This window comes from Chiloscyllium plagiosum, unplaced genomic scaffold, assembly GCF_037043375.1.
Source record: "Chiloscyllium plagiosum isolate Xiang-an unplaced genomic scaffold, Cpla_swu_hap1 HiC_scaffold_47, whole genome shotgun sequence".
NCBI classification, from domain to species: domain Eukaryota; kingdom Metazoa; phylum Chordata; class Chondrichthyes; order Orectolobiformes; family Hemiscylliidae; genus Chiloscyllium; species Chiloscyllium plagiosum.
Genome location: NW_028270185.1, coordinates 7,131,558 through 7,144,322, shown reverse-complemented (window position 1 = coordinate 7,144,322; position 12,765 = coordinate 7,131,558). Strand labels below are relative to the sequence as shown.

Here is a 12,765-nt window from a genome sequence, read left to right as displayed (position 1 = left end):
ACCAACACCTTCCACCCCGACCTCAAATTCACCTGGACCGTCTCAGACTCCTCCCTCCCCTTCCTAGACCTTTCCATTTCTATCTCGGGCGACCGAATCAACACGGACATTTACTATAAACCGACTGACTCCCACAGCTACCTAGACTACACCTCCTCCCACCCTGCCCCCTGTAAAAACGCCATCCCATATTCCCAATTCCTTCGTCTCTGCCGCATCTGCTCCCAGGAGGACCAGTTCCAAATCCGTACAACCCAGATGACCTCCTTCTTCAAGGACCGCAATTTCCCCCCAGACATGGTCGACGATGCCCTCCATCGCATCTCTTCCACTTCCCGCTCCTCCGCCCTTGAGCCCCGCCCCTCCAACCGCCACCAGGACAGAACCCCACTGGTCCTCACCTACCACCCCACCAACCTCCATGTACAGCATATCATCCGCCGTCATTTCCGCCACCTCCAAACGGACCCCACCACTAGGGATATATTTCCCTCCCCTCCCCTATCAGCATTCCGTAAAGACCACTCTCTCCGTGACTCCCTCGTCAGGTCCTCGTCCCCCACCAACCCAACCTCCACTCCCGGCACCTTTCCCTGCAACCGCAAGAAATGCAAAACTTGCGGCCACACCTCCCCCCTTACTTCCCTCCAAGGCCCCAAGGGATACTTCCATATCCGCCACAAATTCACCTGCACCTCCACACACATCATCTATTGCATCCGCTGCACCCGATGTGGCCTCCTCTATATTGGGGAGACAGGCCGCCTACTTGCGGAACGTTTCAGAGAACACCTCTGGGACACCCGGACCAACCAACCCAACTACCCCGTGGCTCAACACTTCAACTCCCCCTCCCACTCCACCAAGGACATGCAGGTCCTTGGACTCCTCCATCGCCAGACCATAGCAACACGACGGTTGGAGGAAGAGCGCCTCTTCTTCCGCCTCGGAACCCTCCAACCACAAGCGATGAACTCAGATTTCTCCAGTTTCCTCATTTCCCCTCCCCCCACCTTGTCTCAGTCAAATCCCTCGAACTCAGCACTGCCTTCCTAACCTGCAATCTTCTTCCTGACCTCTCCGCCCCCACCCCACTCCAGCCTATCACTTTCATCTTGACCTCCTTCCACCTATCGCATTTCCAACGCCCCTCCCCCAAGTCCCTCCTCCCTATCTTTTATCTTAGCCTGCTGGACACACTTTCCTCATTCCCGAAGAAGGGCTAATGCCCGAAACGTCGATTCTCCTGTTCCTTGGATGCTGCCTGACCTGCTGTGCTTTTCCAGCAACACATTTTCAGCTCTGATCTCCAGCATCATCAGTCCTCATTTTCTCCTCAAAGATTATTACCTTTTAATGTCAGGTTTGACTTTTCGTCTGAAAGTTGCCTGTCTGACAGTGCAGCACTCCACTGAAGTGTCATGCTGTATGTTTCTGTCTTGAGAGTCAAGCTCTAACCTGTCACTTTATGGTTCTTTTTAACTGAATTAAGCTGACATGTTTAATTTAATTTGCATGGTGGCAATAAATTCTTCACTCCGTCATAAATGTCTCTAGTTACCTAACCAGTAACATAATGAAGCTAAAACCATCTGGTGAACTCAGAATACCAATGTATGCCGTGAGGTGAATTACTAGAAGAGGTGGAGATGGTGATGTGGTGGTAATGTTGGACTAGTTATCCAGAGACCTAGGCTAATGCTTTGGGGATATAGGTTCAAATCCCACCAACAAAGATATTAAAAGTTGAGAAAAATAATGGTGACCAGGAAACAATCATCAACTTTCCTTTAGGGAAGGGGGTCTGCTGTCCTTATCTGGTTTGGCCATCATATGACTCCAGATCATAACAATGTAGCTGAGTCTTCACTGCTGTCTGAAATGATCCTAGAAAGCCACTTGGTTCAAGGTAATTTGGGGAAGGCTGACAAATACATGCAACACACTCCCATCCTGTGAAGGAATAACGCAAGAAACAAGTAGAGGATGAGAAATGAGCTGGATTTCTCACTAATTGTACTCTGTTTTAAATATAATCTGTGACGGAGAGTAGAGAACTCTTAACTGCTCCCAAAGGCAATTGGGGATGGATAACAAATGCTGGCCTTGCCATTGATGCTCCATCCCATGAGCGCATTTTTAAAAAAATATTGTTTCCTTTTCTGTTAAAGAAAGCATCTTACAAATCCATCACAGGAAATAGTTGGAGCAATAGACTGTGCACACATCTTGGAGGTGACTGTATTCTAGCTTGTACAGACTTCTTGCAGCATAGCTGTTATTTTTGTTTTACAAATGATTAAGTCTGGAAGAGAGAGCGCCTCCAGTTTGTTGCTGAATGTGCAGGTTGTCCCTCTTTACCTTTGAAGGCCAGTACATGGTTAAGGGTTTATTTCTTCTGCTAGTCTCAATCGTTCTTGTGTAAAGTTTTCTGAATATTTACTTCCTACCCTTAAGATGTTGAAGTGGATGTTGATGAATTAAACTCTGAACAAACTTTGGAGCTGAACAAACTCGCTACCACGTACGGGATGTCTGAAGGTGACTTTGTCAGGTGAGGTTGTAACTTGTCTGTCCTTCATCTGGCAGAGGTATCCCCATCTCCTGACAATCATGAGAAAGAGAAGGCCATTTGGCCCCTCGGGCTAAATTGCCACTCGTTAAGATTATAAGACTGGGCTGAAAAGTGCAAGTGAAAGTCGTCACCGGCCCAGAGGACCATTGGCTGCCCCCTCGTTAGAAAGGGGCGGCGCAGTGGCTCAGTGGTTTGCACTGCTGCCTCACAGCACCAGGTTCGATTCCAGCCTCAGGTGACTGTCTGTGTGGAGTTTGTACATTCTCCCTGTGTCTGTGTGGGTTTCCTTCGGGTGCTCCGGTTTCCTCCAAAGATGTGCAGATCAGGTGAATTGGCCATGCTAAATTGCCCCACAGTGTTAGCTAATTTAGTCAGAGGGAATTGGGTCTGGGTGGGTTACTCTTCGGAGGGTCGGTGTGGACTAGTTGGGCCGAAGGGCCTGTTTCCACACTGTAGGGAATCTAATCTAATCTGAAGAGATGACTTATCATGATTCTAACTTGAGGTTCACTGCCCCTCAGGTGATCTCAGCCAGTGCAGGGAATTGAACCAGCCTCTACATCTCAAACCAGCCATCCAGCTAACTTACCTTCTGGTCTCTTGTGGCTTCAAATTAATTTTTCCCATCTGTCACCCACAGCCCTCCATTCCGTTGTTGAATAAAAATCTGTCTGACTCATCCTTGAGTATATTCAATGTGGGGATAGAATCCAACCCCAGAGAGCAGAAATCGGTCTTCATCACTGTCTTAAATGGAAGACCCCTTCAGCAGAAAAATTCCTGACTCAAGCTAATGAGTGCTAAATTAGTAGGGATAGGGTTTTGTACTTTGGGCTTGTGTTAAGGAACTGCATTTATACAGCCACTTCCTAGTGTAGACTTGTTTTTGGGGACAAATGTTAATTGAAGGATGATCGGCTGGAGGGGGGGAGTGGAGAGAATATCTCATTGTACAAGAAGTGTTCCTCCATTTCTTATCTCCTTCCGCAAAGTCAGACAGTAATACACAGTGGAGGCTTTTGTGGTGGGGGGGGGGGGAACGCCACATCTGTCTCTTCACCACCTGGCACAGTGTAGTGGAAGGTGCGTGTCGTCCAATGTTTACAGTAGGATTCTTATTTCTCTCTGAAGGATGTTACGAAAGGACAAAGAGGAGGTGGAAGCAATTAAACACGCCAAGGCCTTGGAGGAGGAGAAGGCGATGTACTCAGTAAGGATTTTCATTGTTCTCTTGTTGGGCCGAAGGGTCTGTTTCCACACTGTAAGAAATCTAAATCTAAATCCACGTGCCAATGGTGGGAGCACGCACATTACTGATGGTGCCAGTGTTTGGCACAGGCAAGCCATGCAATTATTTTGCCATGTTTTCCATTTGTAGGGGCGAAGGTCACGACGGCAAAGGAGAGAATTCAGAGAAAAGCGTTTGAAGGGGAGGAAAATCAGCCCACCCAGGTACAGACCATTCTCCCCAATGTCTCCAATCACTGAAAAGCCGCCTCCCTTCTATCCCACCCTTTTATGTTCTACCATTTTTACTCTACGTGGCCTATCTGTCAGTGTCACACTGACATGGGCGAAGATACGTGCCATGGTTTTTAAAAATGGCCTTTAGATTTGCCCCGTCAATTCTATCCAAAGCATACTGATGGTTAGTGCTCAGTTCCACTTAGTCATTTTCTGATACCTCACCCATGTGTCCATCCTTCGTGTGTGTATGGGATAATAAGTGTCCAGAGTATTCAACTGCAGAGAGCATCACAACTAAAGACAACTGTACTTGCCTAACATCAGTATGTCTGTGCTCCACCGAGGGTGACTGAGGGCAGTTTGCCATCCCAGCTGAGATCAGCATGTCCCAAAATTCAAATTGGAGGCTGTGCTGCTGTGTGGATGAGCTCTGCACTAAATCTTTCACAACCACAGCTATCCCAATGCACTTTGCAGCTGATGGAGTGCTTTTCAAATTATGTCACCATTGTCATATAAAAAAAATTCTTTTTTTTTGCACAGTAAGTTTCCACAACCAGCTTGGTGATAGCAATCTGAGAAATAAGTGAGAGGTAACAATTATCCAGGGGAAAGCTCAGTTGTTGTTCTAAAGAATTACAACAGAATCTTCTGCATCCACCTGAGAGAACAGATGAGACATTGGGTTTGACATCTCCACTGACTGATGACACCTCCCTGCTGTACCATGTTCCCTCAGTACTGGGAGTGTCGGCCTGGGTTTTGTGCTCAAGTCTCTGGTGTGTGGGACACGAACCCACAAGCTGCATTCAGAGGCATGAGGTTTGTTGACTGAGCAGCAAAAGCTTAGGGATACTCCATAGTCAAAGGGTAGCAGCCATTGGCCCACAGTAGAGGGGAGTGATTAAGGCACTGGAGGAGTAAAGGATTGAAACTGTCTCGTCATTCAATGAAATGTATTGTTGCTATGTCAGGCAAACTCATCTCACTGGCAGTGAGCATCACTTAAGGGACAAGGCAGCGTGAGCAGATGCAAGTAAGAGATGGTGTTTGACGTTGTTTACTTTCCTTTTCAGTTATGCGAGGAGAGACAGCCCAACATATGATCCGTACAAAAGGTAAATTTATAACTAATCCAACTGAAGTACAGAGAAGAGAATGCTAACTAGTAGATCAATCAACTCCTGAGGAAATAATACAATTTGATTTGTAAATAATTTGCAGAAATGTTTTTGGGGAAAGAGACCATGTAGTTTCAGGGAAAAAAATATTTTTGAAATCCTCTCCTTCCTATTTTTTTGCATCTATTTACTTCCCTCCTGCTTGTCCAGTTCCACAAGCTCCGGAGCTTCTGGCGTGTCAACTGTGAGACTGGACAAATGTTTTAGCAGACAGTGAACGGAGGATTCAGGGCTGTACTTCTATCCTGTCCTCCATCTGATAGATTCTAGCAGACATTTACTAGCTGGTGTTCCGGACTGGGTGATGGGATTTATTATTCCTGCTGTTAATTATGAGTGAAAGCCAGTTTGAGTACCCTTCCTGCTGTCACTGAGGTGAGTAGTGTTTTGAATTGAATGAGTGAGTTGAAACGTTTGCAGTGTTGCCACTTATGGCATCACCTTAGGTACAAGATACCTCGGTACAGCTATTTAAGTGCAAGGTTTGTGAAGGTTTGCTCGCTGAGCTGTAGGTTTGATATCCAGACATTTCATTACCTGGCTAGGTAACATCATCAGTGGCGACCTCCAAGTGAAGCGAATCTGTTGTCTCCTGCTTTCTATTTATATCTTTCTCCTGGATGGGGTTCCTGGGGTTTGTGGTGATGTCATTTCCTGTTCATTTTTTTTGAGGGGTTGATAGATGGTATCTAGATCTATGTGTTTGTTTATGACATTGTGGTTGGAGTGCCAGGCCTCTAGGAATTCTCTGGCATGTCTTTGTTAGCCTGTCCCAGGATAGATGTGTTGTCCCAGTCGAAATGGTAGTTTTTTTCATCCGTGTGTAGGGATACGAGGGAGAGAGTGTCGTGTCTTTTTGTGGCGAGCTGGTAATCATGTATCCTGGTGGCTAACTTTCTTCCTGTTTGTCCTACGTAGTGTTTGTCGCAGTCCTTGCATGGAATTTTGTAGATGACGTTGGTTTTGTCCATGGGTTGTACTGGGTCTTTTAAGTTTGTTAGTTTTTGTTTGAGTGTTGGTGGGTTTGTGTGCTACTAGGATTCCAAGGGGTCTTAGTAGTCTGGCTGTCATTTCTGAAACTTCTTTGATGTATGGTAAGGTGGTTAGGGTTTCTGGCTGTGTTTGGTTTGCTTGTCGTGGTTTGTTCTTGAGGAATCTGCGCACTGTAAGACACAAAAAGACACGACCCTCTCTCCCTCGTATCCCTACATACGGATGAAAAAAACCACCATTTCGACTGGGACAACACATCTATCCTGGGATAGTACGTGCCAGAGAATTTCTAGAGGCCTGGCACTCCAACCACAACACCATAAACAAACACACAGATCTTGCTGCCATCTATCAACCCCTCAAAAAACGAACAGGAAATGACATCACCACAAACCCCAGGAACCCCATCCAGGAGAAAGATATAAATAGAAAGCTGAAGACAACAGCTTCGCTTCACTTGGAGGTTGTCACTGATGATGTTACCTAGCCAGGTAATGAAATGTCTGGATATCAAACCTATGGCTCAACGAGCAAACTTACACCCTAAGCTATTTAAGTATTTGGTATAAAATAAATGATTAAAAAAAAGTGGACAGAGCAGACGTGCTCCAGCATGGTAGTCCCACACTGTTGCCATATTGTTTTAGGGTGGGGTGGCAGAGGAGGAGTGGAATGTTGGTATCTGGGCTATTAACTGGTTTGGGAAGCAGAATTGTCAAAGCAAACTCTTAAATGAGTGAGTGCTATTAGATATGGGGGTCTTGTGGCACAGTGGGTCGTACTCTTTCCTTCTGAATCAGAAGCTCCTGGGACCTGATAACCAACAAAGATGAGTTTGTAACTCGCCTGAACAGGTTGAGTATCAATCTCCACACCCTTCCAACACACACTGAAGGTCGGCGGTAAGAGTGGTTGAGATTCCTGGAGATTCATGTGGTGAAAAAAGCATTAATGCCTCTACCACAGTGCTCCCCAAACATGTTTTCCCCTGTAACCACATTCTGAAGGTTGGAAGATGTCCGAGCTCTGGACCCTGAGCCAAGAGATTGGGTTGGGAGCACACAGAACAGAGAGTATAGGGTGGGTGGAGAGCAGGGTTCGTGTTGCGGCAGTACAAGATATTGGTGAGGCCACTTTTGGAATATGCATACAGTCTGGTCGCTTCGCGATGGGAAGGATGTTGTTAAACTAGAAATAGCACAGAAAATATTTACAAGGGTGTTGTCTGGACTGGAGGGTTTGAGTAATATGGAGAGGCCAGAGCTATTTTCCCTGGAGCTTCAGAGACTGAGGGGTGACCTTGGAGATTTATAAAAGCTTGAGGGGCATGGATGGAATAATTAGCCGAGGTATTTTGTCCCAGTGTAGGGGAGTCCAAAATAAGGGCATCGGTTTAACGTCAGAGGGGAAAGATTTAAAAGGGACCTAAGGGGCAACTCATTCTCACAGAGGGTGTGCAGATATGGAATGAGCTGCCCGAGAAAGTAGCAGATGCTGTTAGAATTACAACATTTAAAAGACATTGGACAGGTACATGATTAGGAAAGGTTTCGAGGCAGGGCTGAGAGGTGGTGGGGTGCGGGCGAGGGCGAGGCAGAGCCGAGAAAGGGGCCGGCCCATTTAAACAATCAGCTTTTTAATTAAAAAGCAACTCCCTTTTCACTGGACCATTTTGATAGGAAGGTTTCAAATATTGGCTATTTAAGCCACCAATAAAAAAAAGTAAAACCATAAAATATTAGAACAGAATTAGGGCATTCAGCACATTGCATCTGTTCCACCCTTCGATCATGGCTGATATGTTTCTCAACCCCATTCTCCTCCCTCTTACCCACAACCTTTGATTCCTTTACCAGTCAAGGGCCTATTTCTGATGATCTTAAAGATAGTCAATGATTTGTCCTCCACAGCCTTCTGCAGTAATGAGTTCCACAGATTCAGCACCCTGTGGCTGAAGAAATTTCTCCTCATCTCCCTTCTGTGTCCTCGCGTCCTAGTCTCTCCTACTCTTGGAAACGTCTGCATGTCCACTGTATCCAGGCCTCTCAGCATTCTGTACATTTCAGTCAGATCCTCCCTCATTCTTCTGAACTCCCATCGAGTACAGACCCAGATCCTCAACCAGTCCTCCTATGACAAGCCCTTTATCCCCAGGATCATTCTTGTAAACCTCCTCTGGACCCCTTCTAACTCTAGCACATCATTCCTTAGATACTGGGCCCAAAACTTCTCTCAATATTCCAAATGCTGACAAGAACCATATCCAGTCTTAGCAGCTGTTATGTTCTAGCCGCCTTTTAATTAGTGCTAATGTTAATCTGTGAAGATTTAAGGTGACCTTGCAGGTCCATCAGTGCTCTATGGCAGCCATTGTTGCCCGAAAGCTCCCAACTCTCAGATTTCCATTTGCAATTCCACTAGGGATCACAGCTGTCACTTTGAGAAGCCACCACTGGCCAAACTACAGACTACAGGCACATTTAAAAAGTGCATGTTATCACAGCAACTCAGACTCTGAACTGTAACACAAAACCAATGCTACTAACAAATGAAATTGGTACGTCCCAATCTGTGAGGGGTAAGAACAGGAGCAAACCATCCAGACCCTTGAGCCTGTTCCATTATTCTCTTAGATTCATACACCATCCTTTGCTTCATTTGTCCCTGTGTCACCTTTTTGAACAACCACCTATCTATCTCTGAAATCTGGATTGACCTGCAGACCTTTTGAGGAAGAGTGTTCCAGATTCCCACTCCCCTTTTCTCAAGGGAAAAAATATCTCTTGATTTTTCTGAACGAGCTACCTTTTATTTTAAGAGTCATTGATTGTACCAATCTTTTCAGATTGTGCCCATTTGTTCCAGCTGGCCCCATCAAATAGACTGTAGTATTCTTGGTGGCTGCCTCCCATCTCTCCAAGTTGACCTCACCCTTTTGAACCCGAGGAACAGGCGATAGCAAGTTATCATATCGAACAAGCTAAGCCTTTCAGTGGTTTAGCTTCCAAAACCTTCCAAAAGTTTGTTGTACAATCTTAATGGCTCAAATGATTCAGTTACAATACTTCCAGTTTGTACAGGAATGCGCACAGCATGATTTATCTTGTAAACTGTTGGTGACAAAACATTGCGCGTGTTGCAAGTATGACACTAAGCAGTAATACAGCAGCCTGTATGGATATGCTCTTATTGTCTTGCTGGTTCCGGTTTACTTTATTCTGAATTGTACTTGTGTGAAGGCAACTTTCTTTACTTTATTGTGGTACATTAGCACACTGGCAAGGCCTGCATATATTGACAATCCCGAACTGCCTTTGAACTGAGTGGCTTACTTGACAATTTCAGAAGGTGGATAAGAGTCATCCACTTTGCCAGTCTGGAATCGTATGTAATCACAGATAATGTCGGCAAACTTCCTTCCCAAGGAGGACATTAATGAACAAGACAGGTTTTCACCACCATCTAAGGTCACTGTCAGTAAGGCTAGCTTTCAATTCCAGATTGTTTTGTTCACTAATTCAGTTTAAAGTCCGCAGAGTTTTAACCCACCTCCCCAGAGTGTTTGAGCCTTTGGGTTACTAGTCTCATGATGTTACACTACACCATATCTGTTTTATTATTTTTTAAATCTTGCTTCAGTTAGTCTTTTCAGTCTGATAAGTTATACTTCCTTGTGGTCATGCTTGCATAGCATAAAACTGCCCATAAATCTGGAGGAAACTCTCACAAAGCGTGTGGTCAGGGATGCTAATGTTAGAATTTGGACAGGCCCAAAAGGCACTTTACTCAGTAAACAGGGCTGTGCTGGGAGTTATTGACGACTCAGGGAGGAAGCTTTACTCTGCCTTTTTAACCATTATTGTGTTTTGTTTGATGGGTGGTTCTTCAGTCACTTTGCTGCCCGAATCTCAAATGTAACATGCAGGACTGTTTGTGGATCTTTCAGATCGCAGTCTGAATCCAGCTCCGGGACGAGATCGCGGTCACGTTCGAACTCTCCGGCCCACGAGGAGAAGATCACTTACATTACGAGTTTCGGGGGCAGTGAAGACGAGGGTGGATCAGCTGCACAGGCGGGAGTGGCCACAGCCAAGACCCCGTTGAGCAGGCACCGGACGTCCAACTCGCTGCAAAGCTCTGGCACAGGTCATACCAGCTCTTCCCGGTCGGTAATTTTCAAAATCATTCCTTTACCGTTCCCAAAGACGCTGCTTGTGCTTCTAGGGTGAAAGGTTGGAACGTCCAAAAGAGGGGAGTTTTCGTGTTTTCACCATCTGGTATTTAGTTTAATTCTGAGAGCAGCCAGGGGCTTGTGCAGTAGAGAGCACGTTGCTATTGTTGGAGACAGGTCATGCAGAAGCAGAAATCAATCAGAAAGCAGGGAACTGACATTAAACCTGAATTTTAATAGCCCCCTGGATCATTGAGAGGTAGTCTGGGAGTGCAGTGTCGCAAATGAGCGTGGCTCTGTATGTCTGAGGGACAGTCTGATAGGTCTGAGTGATATACAGGGCTTTGGCTTGAAAGAGCAGGGCACCCAAGCTTGAGGTTTAGGCTTTTTGTGGACCTAAACCCTGACACAGTCTGAGTCCTGCCCCTGTCTCTGTTCCACTAGCCCTGTTTATTGCAGTAAACTTCTTACCAAAATGAGCGTGGGTCAGAAGGTTTAGAATGACTTGCCTCTTTTGCTCGATCAATCCTAGATATTTTCTAATCGATCTGTTCAGAGATGTTATGACATACCTCTGGAACAGGTGGGATATCAGCCCAAGCCGCCTGGTTCAGAGGCAGGGACATTACCACTACATTACAAGAGTTCCACCATGGGAATTATAAGCTTATGCAGGGGAAGTGACAGGACCTAACTGGAAAAATTATTCAGTACAGTGATGGTTTCCAAAGATGCTGTACTCTAGAAATGAGCAAGGTATATAATTTTCACCCCCGCTCCCCCCCCCCCGTGTTGTAGCGTACCTCTGCACAGAGATTCATTGGTGTGGGCAGAATAACACTGCTCTCTGAGTAAGAAACAAGCTGTTGAATCTTAATTTTACCTGCTTGGCCCTGAAGTGGTGCTTCCCAAACTTTTCTCCAGTGAGATACTGGAGTGAAAATTTGAGGGCGTGCAAGAATTAAGTGGGCAGGGGGTGCAGACTTCCGCTGTTAGATCAGCTTCAACTGAGCAGGGGAGTAGTTTGTTGTCCTGTCCTGACAGGGAGCAGAAGTTTGAGGGTAATTGAGAATCTGTAGTCTCATTTAGGCGAGAGAGCAGATTTTGTTCCCTATAGGCCTTCCAATAGACAGTGGGGAAATAGATGAACAGATATGTAATGAGTGAATATCCTTTATTGTCACATGCATTCAATACAAAATAGTGAAAAGTGTGTACTGTCGCTCATATGTAGCAAAGTTCACAGAATAATTTTAATAAAAAATTTAGAGAGCCACTTGATGAGGGAAAGATATAAAAAATCAACGTGGGTGATTTTTACTTACTCAGTATTGACTGGGACTCCCTTGGTGCCAGGGGCTTGGATAGGGCAGAATTTGATGGGTGCATCCAGGAGGGTTTCTTGAAACAAGACATAGTCTAACTAGGAAAGGGGCCATGCCATGAGTAGGTGGGGAGCACAGGGATACAGATGCTTAGGAATTGGGTGACACGTTTAGACAGTAGATTTGGATCGGCTCAGGGTTGGAGGACTGAAGGGCCTGTTCCTGGGCTGTAAATTTTCTTTGTTCTTTGTTCTTTTCTTTGTTGGATCTGGTATTGTGGAATGAGCCTGGCCAGGTGATTGATGCTTCAGTTGGGGCAGCATTTTGGGAATAATGATCATAATTCTCGACTGATAAAGACAAGACTCTGGTGAAAGTGCTAAATTAGGAGGAGACTGATTACAACAGTATTAGGCAGAAACTGGAGAAATTAGATTGGGGCAGCTGTTTGAGATTAAATCCTGTGAGATTTTTTTTAAGGTCAGTTGATCAGAGTTCAGGTCCAGCATGTTCCTGTGAAAATGAAAGATAAGGATGGTAAGATTTGGGAACCTTGGATGACAAGGGATATTGAAAGTTTGGTTGAAAAGGAAAAGGAAGTATATGTAAGGGTTAGGAAACTGAAATCAAACTGGGTTCTTCAGAAATATAAACAAAGCAGAAAAGAACTTACACAAGATATTAGGAGGGTGAGAAGGGGCCACAAAATGTTCTTGGTAAATAGGATTAAGGAAAATCCCGAGGCATTTTATACACCTCAAGAGCAAGAAGATAACAGGGGAAATGATAGGTCCACACAAGGATATAACAGAGAATTCGTGTGGAGCCAGAGAAGTGGGTGAAGTCCATGCTGAGAGTTTCACATTGGTATTCACCGTGGAAAAGGACTTGGATAGTGGTAAGATTAGGGAGGGCTATGTTGATATTCAGGCGCACGTTGATATTAAAAAGGTGGTGGTATCGAATGTCTTGAAAAATATTAAACTAGATAAGTCCTCAGGCCCTGATGGGATCTATCCCCAGATACTGAAGGTGGTAAAGGAGGAGATCGCT

At 45.3% G+C, this 12,765-nt stretch overlaps 1 protein-coding gene across 8 annotated transcripts in view; it reads left to right on the top strand.

The window, feature by feature from the left end:
- Nucleotides 1-12,765, top strand: part of clasrp (CLK4-associating serine/arginine rich protein) — a 63,527-nt gene that overhangs the window by 17,419 nt on the left and 33,343 nt on the right. For all 8 annotated transcript variants that reach the window (XR_015754687.1, XM_043680828.2, XM_043680827.2 and 5 more), the window contains 5 exons: nucleotides 2,458-2,554; nucleotides 3,707-3,785; nucleotides 3,954-4,027; nucleotides 5,119-5,160; nucleotides 10,163-10,381. Coding sequence is in view for 7 of the 8 variants with exons in the window: in XM_043680828.2 (XP_043536763.1) it covers nucleotides 2,458-2,554; nucleotides 3,707-3,785; nucleotides 3,954-4,027; nucleotides 5,119-5,160; nucleotides 10,163-10,381 (511 nt within the window). In the remaining variant the exon portion in view is untranslated. The remainder of the gene's footprint in view (nucleotides 1-2,457; nucleotides 2,555-3,706; nucleotides 3,786-3,953; nucleotides 4,028-5,118; nucleotides 5,161-10,162; nucleotides 10,382-12,765) is intronic.